General features: G+C 40.0%; 1 protein-coding gene across 2 annotated transcripts in view; it reads left to right on the plus strand.

The window, feature by feature from the left end:
- Positions 1-16,415, plus strand: part of nbeab (neurobeachin b) — a 306,319-nt gene that overhangs the window by 39,423 nt on the left and 250,481 nt on the right. For both annotated transcript variants that reach the window (XM_058633432.1, XM_058633433.1), the window contains exons 2-3: positions 12,805-13,036; positions 14,315-14,415. In XM_058633432.1, coding sequence (XP_058489415.1) covers positions 12,805-13,036; positions 14,315-14,415 — 333 coding nt within the window. The remainder of the gene's footprint in view (positions 1-12,804; positions 13,037-14,314; positions 14,416-16,415) is intronic.

Below are 16,415 nucleotides of genomic sequence, written 5' to 3' on the forward strand. Positions count from 1 at the left end.
GTTCACTCCCCCAGACTGAATTCCATTGAGAAAACCAGCGATTTTTAGCTCATATTGGACAAGGAAGCTGTTGATCCTCTGCTGCCTCCAGCAGAAGAAGTTCAAATGTGGGATTTTGTTGCTCTGCTGTTTGAAATCTTTGTTCGGACTTAGTGCACAAACACATCCTTATCAAACGTGGCAGCAGTGAAGCAGCAGCTCGGCTGTCCTGCGAGCGAGTTTGTCTCGCTACCGTGTTATCGTGAACATTTTTGAAATGGCACATCCCTACAGGACTGCTATTCTTGCTTATAATTGTCTTTTGTTGGAGTAGTTCTTTCTATGTTACGATCTGTGCTTGGAATTGCAGGGATTCTACACATTTAAAAAAGGCAGAAATGAGGAGTGGATGCATTTCTGACAATCTTAAGTACTGTGTTATTTTTCTTAAATGTATCTTTTATCTTTTTGAACATTTCAAACATTTTCCTATTTTTCATGCCCCATTGTTGCTGAAAATCGTCTCTCACACTGGCTCTGAAGTGAGCAGGGTTATTGCAAAAAAATCCAACTGTTCTGTATGGATATTGTGTTTTTGTATTTCAGTCCCTCTGGTGTCGCTAAGCTCTCGGCTTCACAACAGTCCCCTCTTTGTTTCCTGCTCTTTGCATACGCATACAGTGTTTGTGCCTCGTACTCTATCTCTTTGACTGCATTTGGGTTTTAATTTTTTTCAAAGTCAGTCGCAGTTAATGTCCTTTTGATGCCATCCATGTTTTTTTTTTTTGTCGTCACGGTTTGGTCTGGAAGATGCACACTCTGACCATCTTTTGCTGGAGTGTCACACTGGGAGATAAACGAGCAGACGGAAAATAAAAAACCTGTATATGAAAGACAGAATATGGAACAAAATATGATTTAAAAAATCCCCAGTTCATTTTACCCGTGTATTATAATATGGACATTAAAGCTATAGACAAATTGTTGAACTGTACACTGTTTTGGTTTCGTGCAACACGTTGTTTTATAAACTGAGTAAACCGTCTCTGCTGAGCTCTAGTAACTATTTTCTCCTCCTATGGACATTTTCTGTGTGTTGTTTTCTTTGTGTTGTCCTGCACTTTATTACATTGAATCCATACGATATTTGTCACATAAGATAAATGACTTAAAGCATAACTTTAAGCACAAATCTGCTCGCTTTTTCTCTACAGAGCTCCCCCTACTGTTTACAGTTTACACGATCTTTAACATTCAATTCAATTCAATTCAATTCAATTCAATTCAAGTCAATTCAAGAAATCTCTGACAGAACCAGACTCACAGATGTGCCTAGACAGGTTGTGGTGAAAGGAAAAATAGGGGACCGAAAGGGGGGAGATGAGGCATAGACAGAAGAAGGAGACCAGGAACAGAAATCAAGTTCTAAGTTTAAACAGAACAGTTCTTAGTCAGTGATGACATGTTTACAGGACTACAGTGTCATTTATATTAAGCACCAGAGATTGTTGATAAAAATGATACTGATATCATCTTTAATTATAGCATAATAATACTAATTGTGATGATATGAATGATAATAATAATCTCGAAACTGGATCTGGATCCTGCAATCTGCGAGATGAGGACATAGAGATCGAGAGAGGGGGAGGAAAAACACAAACTAGGGAGAGAAAGGACAAGGTTAATGACATATAATGAAGTCATATTCACACCCTGAGTGTGGTATGAAACATCCGTTCATTCCTCGTCTACCGCTTTATCCTACCACTGTTGTAAAAAGTCACTCACAGACAATCGTTTTCTCTCCCTCGTTTACTGATTCTGAGGGCTCCGGATCGACAGGCCCTTCTCTTGCAAGGCCGCTGTCTTCTGCGTACAGACAGTAGGGGGCAGTGGACACAGCCAACAAGACATTTAACCACCGCAATGACTCTGAAGATGTTAAATCCTGCATAGTTGTGCTTTATAAAAAAAAAACCCAGAAAGTATTTTCTCTAAGTCTGTGTTTACCACACTTTTTTGAAAGGTGACCCTGTTTTGAATAATAACAAACCATCACAAACCCATTTACAGTATAAGTACTGACAAGTAGTGTTTCTGGCTGCGACCAAACATTTGAGAGTGTGCTTGAGCGAGAGAGCGGGAGCAGTGCACATGCTTACATTCTTGGTTCTCCAAGAAGACCTTCCTGCCAAGTTGTTGACGTAAATTGCTCACATTGCCGCCTCCTGCAACAACTTTAGCTCGACAACAATTTCAGTAAATCGTTGTTTGATCGACGTCAGACTTTTTGAACCCAAAGAAAACTTCCAAATAGCAAGACACGGCTCCTCTTTGTGTTGTTTTGTTCTACCATTTCACAGGGTCCTTCAAATACTTCTAGGAAGTTTGTGCATTGAAAAAGGCCCTTGAAAGTTTTTGAATAGATCAAAATAGACATGGGTCATTGAAAGAAGTTAAGTTGATATTTAGGTAAATGTTTCCCTACGTAGACTCAGCCTCTGTAGGACAAACGTCATAATCACTAGTGGTGTTGTGGACACTGTCCACTGTCTCCCTCTCTCCGCCGTTGACGTGAGATTCCGTGCAGAACAATGTTAAAGTTAAGCCAAGAGAGTCAATGACGACACGATGTAGGGCTGGGCGATATGGCTGAAAAATATCACGATAGAGCTACTGCATATCGACCGTTATCAGTAATTATTGAACATTGTTCATGACCTATTAAAAATGAAGATAAATAAAAACATTTTTTTTTAACTTATAAAATAGTAAGGTAAAGCCAAACTTCTCAACTATGCTGACTGGAAGCTTGTCCTTGTCTCTGTGATAAGCCACTGCCTCAGTTATGTCTTTGTAATGTTTTGATTTTTTATCCAGTGTAATCCAGGTGGTGTGCTCAACGAAGATGGTAGAATAAGTTTGTTGTACGGTCGCCTGGCGTAATTTGTAGGCAACATTGACGTGGCTGTGGTCAGACTTTAAGTAACCAAAAAACGGCCATACTGGCGTGGTAGTGTGTCCTTTTGTTTTTAAATAACGACCTCCTCGCTTTCAGCGCTCATTTTCACCTCTGCTCACTCAATGTTCACATGACTGTTCAGTGATTGGCTGTTTGGCTGCCACTCCAGAGCAAGCATGGTAGCAACTTGGTTATGAGGGAGGGACTGAGTTTGTTCATGCAACCAACCCTGTTCCATCTATTTTCCTAGCACTTTTCTGTTAGTTTTTTCCTATCAAACGTCCTATTGAACATTTTTTCTATTGATATCGCGTAAGTGTCTATCGTGATACATATCGTTATCCTTTTATCACCCAGCCCTAACGTGATGTCTGGGAAATACAAATTCCAAGATCTCTGTGTCACCAAAGACTGACTTTGACCAAGATCCCGAAAAGGACAATCACTTGTCCAGATGCAGAGCGTGCTGCAAATCAATAAAGTGGAAGCCATCATCGACGAAGACACTCTTACAAGTCGCCCTACCATCTTAAGCTGTGTCAGCACATTCTGTCCTTGAATTTAAAGGGAATTGGCCTTGGAGAGTCATTGAAAAGTAATTGAATTTGATGTCAACCAAGGTGTGGGAACCCCGATTTCACTTTTGGGAACCTTCAATGTCCAACGTGACCACCTGCTATTACTCCCCCCTCCCAAAACAGTGTTTTTGCTGCGTCTCATTCTGTTTTTTCAAATATTGGTATTGCAATATATGAACAATTCAAATTAAATACCCGAGTAGAAAAAGAGTTACTCCTGCCTGTATCTGCTACTGTCCGTCCATACGTAGCAAACCAGGTCACCTGAAATGATTCTTTTAATTCAGAAACGTCACATCTTCCCTCTCCACATCTGCTCCCAACGACTCCATCGCCGCATCTCTCGCTCTCCACCGGCAGTGTTCGTTAATAGGAACATAACGTTTCGATCTATTTTTACCCTCTTCACTGGTCGCCATGCCATAAAGCTCTCCTCTGAAGTGGCCGCAAAGTCCAGTCTTTTGCTGCCTGTCACCATGGCGACGGCCGAGTCTTCTGTCCCAGGCCTAATCAGAAGCAGTTTGGAAGTGGAGCGATTCTTGAGGGCTCCAATGAAATGCACTTAATTCCCTGTCTCATACAAGCGGCAATAACGTGGGAATGAAATCTAGGTAAGAAACAAAAAAAGGACATTTATCAAAGGCACACGCGTTAATTGCTTCACTGTGCAGGAACACAGAGGTCTGTATGGCTGGGAAAGCTTTTATTTATTTTTTTACCAGCGAAACTAAAGAATCACTATAATTGTTGGGCTTCTTTGATTTCCTCAGACACAACAAACTGGGCTCTGTTATCAGCAAACATCACAGGAAATTAAACTTTTCTGGTCGGCAACGACAAAGTCAACTAACTTCACGTAAGAGTGTCGGCTGTTCAGTGGATGTCCGACTCTGACTAGTTTCTCCTCTGCGTGGTGAAGCAGGAGATCGGACGACTAATAAATAATCTGGTTTTGATCGGATTTTAATCTGAACCGATCCCCTCCTCTTCCTCCATTTGTCCTCACCTTTACCTCCTCTCTCTCCTCCGCCTTCATCCTTTTCCTTCCCTATCTCCTCCTTCACCACCACCTCTTCTTCTTCTCCTTTACCTCCCATCTCCTTGTCTGTCTTGACCTCCTTGTCCTCCTCCTCCCTTTCAATCCTCCTCCTCTTCCTCTGTCTTCACCTGTCTTCCTTACCCTCTGTCTTCACCTGTCCTCATCCTCTGTCTTCACCTGTCCTCCGTCTCCTCCGCCTTCGTCCTTTCCTTCCATATCTCCTCCTTCACCACCACCTCCCTTGTATTTCTTCTTCTCCTTACCCGCTTCATGCCTCTCCTATCTCCTTGTCTGTCTTCACCTCCTTGTCCTCTCTCCTCCTCCTCCTTCCATGTAGCCTATTCCGCTCTTGTAAATCGCTTTGGATTAAAGCGTCTGCTAAATGCTTAACTGTAATCTGAACGTGTAGAGATTAGAGCTCTCTGCGAGTGTTTCACTGCAAAATGATATTTCAGTGCTTTTTAAACGTCTATATCTGTTGCATATGTCACAGCTCATCCTTGTCACCTGTTTCAAAGTAAAAGCACTGTCTCTGAATCCACTCCACTTTATTTTACAACCAAGCTTTATTGCGAATCTTCTGCTCATGACGTAAGAAAAATACTGACAAACTAAAACATTACAATAATTCAAAGTGTGATTATTTGAATTCAGGGTGACACTCCCCTCCTCCTGGGCCACACGGTGGTGTAGTGGTTAGCACTCTCGCCTTGCAGCGAGAAGACCCGGGTTCGAGCCCCGGTTGGAACAAGGGCCTTTCTGCATGGAGTTTGCATGTTCTCCGGGTTCTCCGGCTTCCTCCCACAGTCCAAAAACATGCAATGTGGGGATTAGGTAAATTGGACACTCTAAATTGACCATAGGAGTGAGTGTGAGAGTAAATGGTTGTTTGTCTCTATCTGTGTGTGGCCCTGCGATGGACTGGCGAGCTTTCCAGGGTGTACCCGCCTATCGCCCGATGTAGCTGAGATTGGCACAGCACCCCCCGCGACCCTCTGGCGAGGATGAAAGCGGTAGATGATGACTGACTCTCCTCCTCCTCCTACTCCTCCATTGTTTGATTTCGCTGCTCTGCTCTGTCGAGTGCATGCATATCAGAAAACCACCATGGACTCTGATACGACCACATCGCACTGAAGCGTCGTCAAATCTGATTTGGATTTCCGTGTCCACACCGCTCACACGTGTGCAAAAACACACAAAGGTAAAAATACTGACACAGAAAATACTTTTATGCAGTATTTTACGTGAATTTCTGTGAAACTAAGCCACACCTCTTCCTGTTTCTTTTTGGAGGACGAGGGTCTAGAAGTCACAAAGTCCGAAATTGCACGAAACAAAGAAGGCTAAGGTACAGTGATTTTAAAATTGCAGTAAGCTGTATTGCAAATGTCGCTGAATTGTTCAGCCCTACACTACAGTATGTGCCAATGTTGTTTTCAATAAAAAAACATTTGCACAAAGCAAGCCGATCCTCTTTTTGTATGTTGATAAGAGCATTAACATGAGAAAAAAATAATGGGATGAAAAGAAATCAAGGGACATTTAGAATAGATAAAAATGTGCGATTAATTGCAAGTTAACTATGACATTAATGCAAGTAATCACGATTAAATATTTATGTCGATTTGTGGTGTTTCGTGTGGTTAAAGTCTTCCAATAAGAAGCTTCAGTGTTTGGGAAATTGCTGTAAGTGTCACAAAATAAATAAAACCTTCTTCCCCTTAGCCTTTGTTCACCTCATGTTGAATGAGTCACTTCAGCCTGGTGATGTGAACGCAGCCGTAAGTGGCTAAATGAAAAGCTTAGCGTTTCTCGCGCGTCCGGTGCAGCCCTGGCCTAAGACTGCGCTGCTGTTGGAGTAAAAGGAGCCCCATTTACAAGTGGTGTTAAGCTGCAGAGAACCAGACCAGAGTCTAATCAAAGTGGAATTACTCTCCTGCTTCTTATTGTAGTGTTGCTTCTTCGCCGTTCTTCTATGGTTTGGTAATCATCGACCCACACCTCTACCGAGAGTGCTAATAATCCTGAGCAGATACACTTAATTGAAATTTTGTGATTATCCATAGCAGCAGGAGCAGCTTTCCTCATTCCACGGGTCACTCTCCTGGGAAGAGGGAAATGAGTTCGCTCCGCTCATGTCTGCAAATCCCTGATTTGAACCGGCACGTTGGCTCTTGCATGATATACTGTAGCATAATGTGGTGATTGATTTGTTAAATTAGCTTTTCTCCGCCGGGCCTCGACATAACTAAGATGTTCCAGGAGTCTGTGTCTGTCTGTCTGTGTGTTTGTGTGACTTTGCAAATAGTGAAAGCAGCGGTTTAATTAAGATTCTGTGGTATTGAGAATGGTAATTTGCAATTTAAGGCAGGAAAATTGGAACAAATATCATTTGACAACGCAAATCAGTGCAGCCGCCCAGCAGTAAGTAATGTAGAGCCTCTGCTAATAAACTTACTAACACCTGAGCAACAGGGCTAACCATTGTTAGCAATAACTGTCGATTGGAGTGGCTTTTCTTATCACACTGTGTCTGACCCAGACATGGTAGCTAGCATTAGCCGGAGTGGTGGCTCATAAGATTCAAAGCTCAAGCTTTGTTTGACAGAAGCTACAGATACTGGTGGCAGTTCAGTATCACAAAAAATACTGTTGTAGGAACATTTCAGTTGTTGTTGAAATGCTGATACTTTAGCCTCAAGCTATGAAGGCTAACCACTAAGAATTGAACTTCTGACCACAACTGGAATACACCATATGCCTGGAGTGGCTTTTCTTAGGTGGGCATGTAAACAGATTAGGTTTATCATACTGTGTCAGACCCAAACATGGTAGCTAGCATTAGCCGGAGTGGTGGCTTGTAAGACTCTGACTCAGAGCTACAGACCCCTGGGGTTAGCTTTACAGAAGCTACAGGCCTCAAGCTAAGGCTAACCTCAAGAACTTACCTCTTTATCACTCTGCACCCTTTTCCTCTCCTTCATGGCTCTCCACCAACCTAGTTTTTCAATCGCTTATGTCCAGTCAACATTGAGCCTCAATAAAGTATCGGCTGTTATTGGCTCAAAAATGTTCCAATCCAGAGCAACACAAAGAGAAAACCGTGAAGTCCAGCAGAGGGCAACACCTCTGCAGATAACACCACCATACACGTCTCCGAACACATTCAGGATGATTGACAGGGATTACTTTTCAATTAATCTATACTTGCTGCATAATCGTAAAATTCTGAATTCTTTCCTTCCCTGTCTTGGTTCACTTACATCTGAATTTATGAGTCATGTATTTTTTTCCCAGAACAGGGTTTTTAATGTCCAAATTGCAGATAGCGCTATCGTTTCGGAGTCTCGGGGCAGAAAGGATTTGTGGTAAACAAACCAGGACTAGCAGTGTTTTATCATCAGAAACTATTAGCAGTAAGAAGTCGGAGATAGGCGCGATATAAACGAGGGCACGGTCTCCTTCTCTCATTGTCACTGTTTCGTGCTGTTAGAGTAAAGATTAGTCCTGGGGAACCAGCAGGGAGTCGGAAAGAAAATTAAACAATTTATTCTCACAGGAGAGCTGTGGAGGGAGCAAATATTCCCATTGCATGTTTAGTCTGTGCCTCTTTTGATGATTTATCTGTGGCTGCCACCGCAGAAACGATAATTCATTGTATTAAATGATACTGCATGACACCCATGCACAATAATTGGACCTTTTTTTGGGGGCGGTTACATCTTTAATTCAGCTTTACTGGCGTTTCCATGCAGTGCATTCAGTTGTTTTTTTTTTTTTTTGCTGTATATCATTCTTTTCCTTTCATCAGCCGTCAGATTAAATGGTGGAGTTTTCAGTTCCACCTGTGAGCTTCCACGTCCTTAATGTCATTAAATTCATTGGAATTTATCAGCTAGGTGATGCAGTGTGGCTGTTTGCTTCCATGGTGACAGTATTTATGATTTTTTCTGTCATTGTAAATTCCAGTCTGACTGGAATGGAAGCTATTCTGCTTTTCTACCAACAAGGTCTAATTAATGCCGTGTTGCAGAGATGGTTGTCTCTGTGGCAGGTCCTCAATCACTGCAGAGCAACACTGAACTCATTTAAAGGTGCCTTTTAGCCCTAATGAACCCAGACTTTCACGTGAAGTGAAACTCCAAATCCCATAAGACAACACAAGCTCTGTGTGTGTAATTGGAAATATGTTATTATACAGGACTAGCCATGTAGATTGGGTATTTCAGAAAGTATTTTATGCAAGAGCAAGATGGAACTATGCCAAACTTTGTACCTCCGCCAAGGAGGTCGTGTTGTCATCGCCGTAAGTTTGTCCTTCTGTTATGAACTTCCTGTCTACAGTTTTTGACAGATCAAATCTGAATTTGTTTTTCATGGGTGGGTGAGTAAGTGTGTTCCCATTAAAATTTGGTAAGAATCTAACCACACTGCAAAAACAGCCCGGTTATAAAATGAACCTTTTTAAGATGAAGAATCTGCCAAAGGTTGGTTGGCTATAATACTTAAAACTAGCTTGTACTGTAAATCTTCAGCCACTTTCAGACTGTAATGTGTCTTAAAATGAGGAAAAACACATAAAGCGGGTCAAAATTTCTTTTACACTGATAACTTACTTAAAAATTATTCTTGTAATTTATCTTAAGGCAAAGTTAGATTTCTTTTAGTTTTTCTACTGCAAAACGAGATTATTTTCGTTATTTTTTAGGCAAAAACCAAACCTGGAAATCCAATAAACTAGGCTAATTTTAGTTTGGTTTAATTTTAATGGCCCACCTCTACTTGGTGGTATATTGCTTTTTTACAATGACACAACTGCATGTTTTACCATTAAAATGTATGAATAGACTGCACACATTCAGCCACCTGTGTTCCAAACACTCCATCATTTACTTCCTAGCATTGATTATGGGCTTTACATCACTGAAATTAAGTGGAATTTAATCTGTGCATTGATTTGCTTCAGGGAAGTTTTTTTTTATTCCTCAGATGAACTCATCTGCTCTTGAGTTCTAAGTGTGTAATCCGTGATTTAATGCTTGTGTTTCTCTCTTGTAACACAATAGACGGAAACGATTATTTGTATTATCATTATTACCTTCAGAATTTGCGGTTGCACCACTTCTCAGAATTTCTTACTGTACTTCCATACTACAGAATTTTTGGTGATTTGCTCCTAAATTGCCTATTTTCCGCTGTATTATGATTTATTTTCATTTAAAACCATTTTTAAAACCAAAATCATTTCTTTTTAGGCAAAACCAAGCTTTTCAGCATTGTGTCAGAGGTAAATCTGAGTTTACACTAACACAACACAGGTTGCAATACACCTGCTGCTGTCAAACTTTGAGTCATTTCAGAAAGCAACCTCTGACAGGAAACAACAATGATAAAAGCAAGGATTTCTGTTGTGAGGCCAATATGAGGTGAAACTGAAAGGAAGTGTGAATGGAGCTGTTAGTTCTCAGCCCATAGTCAAGGTTTGGCGAAGAACAAATGAGGAAATGAATGCGTGTTACCGTGTCATGCTATCACAGGCCCTGTCCACACGGAAATGGAACAACATAACACTGTAGTTCATATGCCAGGTCTGAACGTGGCGCTGTAACCAAGCCAGGGCGACTAAGGAAAGAAAATTAAAAGTTATCATAAAGTGAAAACAGACAAAAGAGGAAGACACTGACGATGAAAGTAAGTGACACCCAATGCAAGTGCAAGAAAAAGACATGGGATTATGACATCATCCGTTTCCCAAAGTAGTGTATTGGTTGTAAACAGGAAAACGCAGGGGTTGTGTTATTTTCGATTTTCCCACTCATTTTCAAAAAATTGCATTTCAGGGCTCCTAAAACTTCAGATTGACTTGTTTTTAGTGTGGACAGCCCATTTCCCAGAGATCTCAATTTCTGCCAATTCAGACTAAATCCTGGATTTGTCTGATGAAAACAGAACCAATTTCCAAACATAGCCCAAAAACATCTTGGTAGTGCGGACCTCCCTAACAGAAACATTTATCCAGTCACACTATTGAATTCAGGTTATTTTTTTGCAGTTCCGCTTTTTGACATATACTCAACTTCAGCCTAATGTGCATAGCAGAAGAGAGAGAGAACACTGATTAATTTGCTTTGTGTGAAATTCATTTGACAATGTTTAGAAATATTTTTTTAGAATTCAGGCGTTACAGTAGCTGAACCTGCGCCCATCACTGTCGTGTATAAATCATCTGAAAGTAGGGGGAAGCCTTACAGGTCTAATACAGACTTTCAGGTTATCTGTCATGTGATCCTTATCCTGCTGAGTGTGTTTGATTGTGAGTCGCCGTGATGGAGTGATTGACATTAGACATGTAGGAGGAGCAGCTGACAGTTTGGCATCGCAAATTGTCTGCACACCTGATATAGAGCTGTCCACCAGTCTGTTAGATTTCCAACAGGGGGCTTCATTTAGAAGACGGACTCCTGGCTCTGATTTACAGGACTGTCCTGCTCATTTTCGGTCAGTCAGACTATTAGCAGCACCGTTACCAATCATGGAGAGCATAGATCAACATACAGCCACAGATGGGGCAAGGACAGTTGTGAGTGATGAGAGGAATCCCCTCCCATATGGTTGGTAATATTGCCCCCCACCCTTTTATTTAACAAAAACCCATCAAAATGACCTTTGTTTGGCCCGGACCAAGTCAGTGTAAAGGTGAATATAAGTAAAATTGCTGTGATTTGTGTGATAATGTTTTGATATCAAGGCCCTTTATCATAGACCATCACAGGTCCATGACTAACTAATTACCCTCCAACATCAAAGGCCCCTTTATCATATAACATCAAAGGTCTATGCTTTCCTTTATCATAGAATCAAAGGTCACTAATACATACTCTACTTACCTACAACATCAAAGGTCCATGGTATCGATCTATCTAGCATTTGCTAGCTAGCTATCAATATCTAGCTCAGAATCAGATTCAAGGACACAAATTACTAATCATTTTGCATTATTTCTGTTTGTAAACATCAATCAGAGGCCTAATGTCAACAACAACAACATCACTTTGCCACATGCTAGATAGCTTGGTAATTGCTAGCTAGCTTGATATTTAGCTATCTAGCGCTGTAGCTATCTAGCTAGCTGGCTGGTGAAATAACTGTTCACAAATACATGACTGTTTGAAAGTCTCTCATTCTGGTTGTTATGCAGACATTCATGTCCAGGCGGTTCATTGATGCTCCTCATTGTGCTGCGTTTGCTCTGAGTTCCGATGATGGACTGGGCTTTTCACTACTTAAGGGAGACTTTGATTTCGCCCAGCTATTACCTGTCCGTCTCAGTAATGCGTACATGGCATCTCAGCCCATTTTCCACCTGCTTGCTTTGATGCCCCCCAGTAGGCTGTTGTCAGTGGTGTCCATATAAACCGTGTACTTCTTTAGAGGGATAATTTCATGCTTGTAGAACTTGAAGAACAGTGTTATTGATTGCTGTTTTCTCCTCTTTTTCTTTTTTTTTTTGAAGTTGTGATTATCTTTTGTGATTTAAATGGAGCAGTAAAGGTGATACAAACTCCCATTCTACAGTTTTATTGTCATGAGTGCTTAAATACTGATCTGAGCCTTCTGTAATTAAAGAGCCCACTTTCCTCTTCCACTGCAGGTCAGTCTTTTCACATTAGCCTGGAAATATGTGACAGGAACCTCCTAGTTAGAACTGTGGTGTGTTAGATTTGAATATAAACAAATGGTCAAACCACTTTTCAAGTGCACATAATGCTGTTTTTTATCAACTGCATACAACCCTTTTTTTTTTCTTGATTTTTAGATCTAATGTTACCCAGTGACATTCCCACACTGCACACAGGAAGTCACTTGTTTCATCTCCAGACAGATGGAGGCAACAGCTAGTAAAATATGACTGGAAACACAAAGAAGTATCCAAGGAAAGTTGCAGAAGTGAAGGAAACCCAGTCGGTTGATGGGTTAAATGCCCCTAGTCCCTGTCCACTCCCTGCTCTGCTGCTTTATACACACAAACGCTCTCAGTTTATGGGGACCAAACAGAGGCTGAATAATATCACCATACAAAAATAATCAACAAAAGTTACGAACCGCAGCTTTAATTTTCTCTAGGAGAAGAGCAGTGGGTCAAACGGCAGCTTGAAACAGCTCGTTAAAGGTGTCTGAAAATTCTGTCTTTTGCTCCCTTTTTTTTTTAATTGTCTTACTGTCCTCATTTTCCTCTGCAGTTGGTCGGGGGTGAGTTCGACATGGAGACAAACTTCATTATCCAAGAGGCAGAGAGCATCGGCTGCATGGTGGAGCTGCTGGAGCACTGCAACGTCACGTGTCAGGCAGAAATCTGGAGCATGGTCACGGCCATCCTTCGTAAAAGTTTTCGGAACCTGCAGACCAGCACCGAGGTGGGCCTCATCGAGCAGGTGCTGCTCAGGATGAGCTCCGTGGAAGACATGATTGCAGGTACGGCGGCTCTGCTAACAAGTGTCCACTCTCAGGTTCACGCTCAGGTTGTTTAATAACATTCATTTACACAAAGTGTCGCATTTTATATTTTGGAGGTCAACAGTGCCTTTATCATATAACATCAAAGGTCAACTGTGCCCTTTATATCATACAACATCAAAGGTCAACTGTGCCCTTTATCATTATCATCAATGGTCAATTGTGCCCTTTATCATTAACATCAAAGGTCAATTGTGCCCTGTATTATTAACATCAAACGTCAATGGTGCCATTTAGAATTTAACATCAAAGTTTCATTGTGCCCTTATCATATAGCATCAATGTTATGTTTTATTTACAAGTGTACATTGTATTTCTGTTTGTTTTTGTTATTTACAGATTACAGAATTAATTTCTAATCACTGAACAGTTAACAGTTATTTTCTGTTAAAATTTGGTGCAAATATTCATTAAGTTCCCAAGGAGAGTTTCTGGAAATTTACTGGGGATTTTCCACCCCCTTTGAAATGTGTCATTCTCTCTATATAGCAATATAGCAAAAACAAAAATGAAAAAAAAAAACATTTTAAATTTGACAGGTTTTACACGGTGTGAAAGGTTTTAAAACATAAACACAAAAGACATGGAAGATTAAAATGTCTGGCAGCCCATATGGAAGGCATTGTTTGGTCAGGAGCTCCTTTTAATAACTTTGAGGGGTAAAGTTTGTAAATTTCCATATATATGGGTTTTTACATTCAATAAGGAAACAAAAGCATCTGTATCTACATTTAAATCCACATTTTGACTAAAAACCTACCAATGTGGACTTTAGAAAAGAATCTCCCACTTTACAACAATTGAAAAGTAAAAGGTTTTTTGCACGGATCGTTATTTTTACTTATTATTATTATTATTGTTATTATTAGTAGTATTACTATTACTATAATACACATTGTGCTTCCATATTTGGGTCATGCTGCTTTTTTTCTCTCCCAGTGCAAATTACCTGTGCAACTTGCAAATTACGTTCCATTTGGTGAAATCTAAATGTATTTTCCTCGGCGATGCCTGAAAATTAAACATCTTACCGTGAGGGCATCACTTTGATTTTTACTCCATTTCCCCTATAATTGCTTTCGAAATGTGTCTGTGATATAATATAATTAAATTTTGCAACGGTGTCTGTGAGAATAAAGACAAACTTAAAAGGAAAAAGGGAGTATCTGGACACTTTTTATAGAAAATGGCTGTGTTTTGATGACTGTTTCCTTGTGTTTGTTTGCCGATTTAAAGACTTGCTGGTGGACATGGTGGGAGTTTTATCCAGTTACAGCATCACGGTTAAAGAGCTGAAGCTGCTCTTCAGCATGCTGCGAGGGGAAGGAGGCGTCTGGGTGAGTGACAGACAGGAGACGTGAAGACCTGAAGCATTTATCTGTGTGTGTGTGACTGTGTTCTGTTTTTGACTCATTCCCGATTTAGGGAATGTCGTAATTGATATTTAGCGAGTTTTGCAATCAACCCTTTTTTGTGAATTTTTAAATTTGTGCATTAAAAAAATGGGAATTTTGAGTAAAATCAAAGGTAATTTATGCTGTAATACATTTCTTTTGACCAAGATTACTGCAGTGTGAATCTAGATTAGCGCTGGAACTAAAAATTATTTTCATAATTGTGATTTATCTTTAGAAAACGTTGATCAGTGTTTCCCAAACCTGGAAATAATGATGTTCCCAAATGTAGTATTTTGTTCACATTTAAGAAGCTTTGAAGAATTGGTTATCAGAATAGTTGATGATTAATTTAATGATTGATTAATTTAATTTTGATTATAAGTCAGTAAGATTTGCATTTAGTATAATCTTTAAAATAACCAGTTTGGTTTGTTTGTATTTTTGGCTTATTATCTACAAGCAAACTAAACTTCTTTTTTTTATATAATGACATGTTTCTTCTTTCACATCTTGTAATCCCTTGAGATTAGATGAGCTCATATGCATTACATCAGGGGATTCTAAAAATAAATAACACTTCTGTTTCCTCTCTATCTGTGGGTTGCCATTAGCCCATTTTTGTGGTTTGTGCATTTGAAAAAACGGAAACAAAAGAAAAAAGATTAGTCTTGAGGTGTCACATTTCAGATTTCACGCCTCAGAGAGGTGGAAAAGTTTCTGTTTCTGTTTGGCAACGCAAACAGATTCTGCAAATAAGGGTCGACATTCAGAGGCTCTGTATGTTTCATAAATGCTCTTTGTCTTTTAGTACATATACACAAGACTTTGTGACATCTCAGGGTGAGACTGATTCCCCAACTGGAGTCATGGAACTACGGTGGCCTTCATGTAGCAGAAAGGATGCCACTGTCTTCCATTTGTTTATCATTTGATCGCTGTTGATCTAAAGTGTCCAGCAACGCTCCCTTTCATTTTGCTCAGTTCATAGAAACCGCACCACGCGACGTCCGGAGCTCTATAAAACCTCCTACACGTTATACTGTATAGAGCTCCACGTCACATGATGTCAAGAGCTCTATAAACTCTCCTACTTGTTATATAGAGCTCTGCATCATATGGCGTACATGTTATATAGACCTCTGCATCACATGATGTCAAGGGCTTATAAACTCTCCTACATGTTATATAGAGCTATGCGTCACATAACACCTGGAGCTCCAAACCGTCCTACATTTTATCTAGAGCTCCAGGTCACGTAATGTCCAGAGCTCTATGAACTCTCCTACATGTTAAATAGAGCTCTATAAACTCTCCTACATGTTATATAGATATCTATAATCTCTCCTACATGTTAAATAGAGCTCTATAAACTCTCCTACATGTTAAATAGAGCTCTATAAACTCTCCTACATGTTAAATAGAGCTCTATAAACTATCCTACATGTTAAATAGAGCTCTATAAACTCTCCTACATGTTAAATAGAGCTCTATAAACTCTCCTACATGTTATATAGATATCTATAATCTCTCCTACATGTTAAATAGAGCTCTATAAACTCTCCTTCATGTTATATAGAGCTCTATAAACTCTCCTACATGTTAAATAGAGCTCTATAAACTCCTACATGTTAAATAGAGCTCTATGAACTCTCCTACATGTTATATAGAGATCTATAATCTCTCCTACATGTTATACAGAGCTCTATAAACTCTCCTACATGTTAAATAGAGCTCTATAAACTCTCTTACATGTTAAATAGAGCTCTATAATCTCTCCTACATGTTATATAGAGCTCTATAATCTCTCCTACATGTTATGTAGAGCGCCATAATCTCTCCTACATGTTATATAGAGCTCTATAAACTCTCCTACATGTTATATAGAGATCTATATTATCTCCTACATGTTATTTAGAGCTCTATAATCTCTTCTACATGTT

The sequence above is a fragment of the Solea solea genome, chromosome 7, assembly GCF_958295425.1.
Source record: "Solea solea chromosome 7, fSolSol10.1, whole genome shotgun sequence".
In the NCBI taxonomy this organism is placed as follows: Eukaryota; Metazoa; Chordata; class Actinopteri; order Pleuronectiformes; family Soleidae; genus Solea; species Solea solea.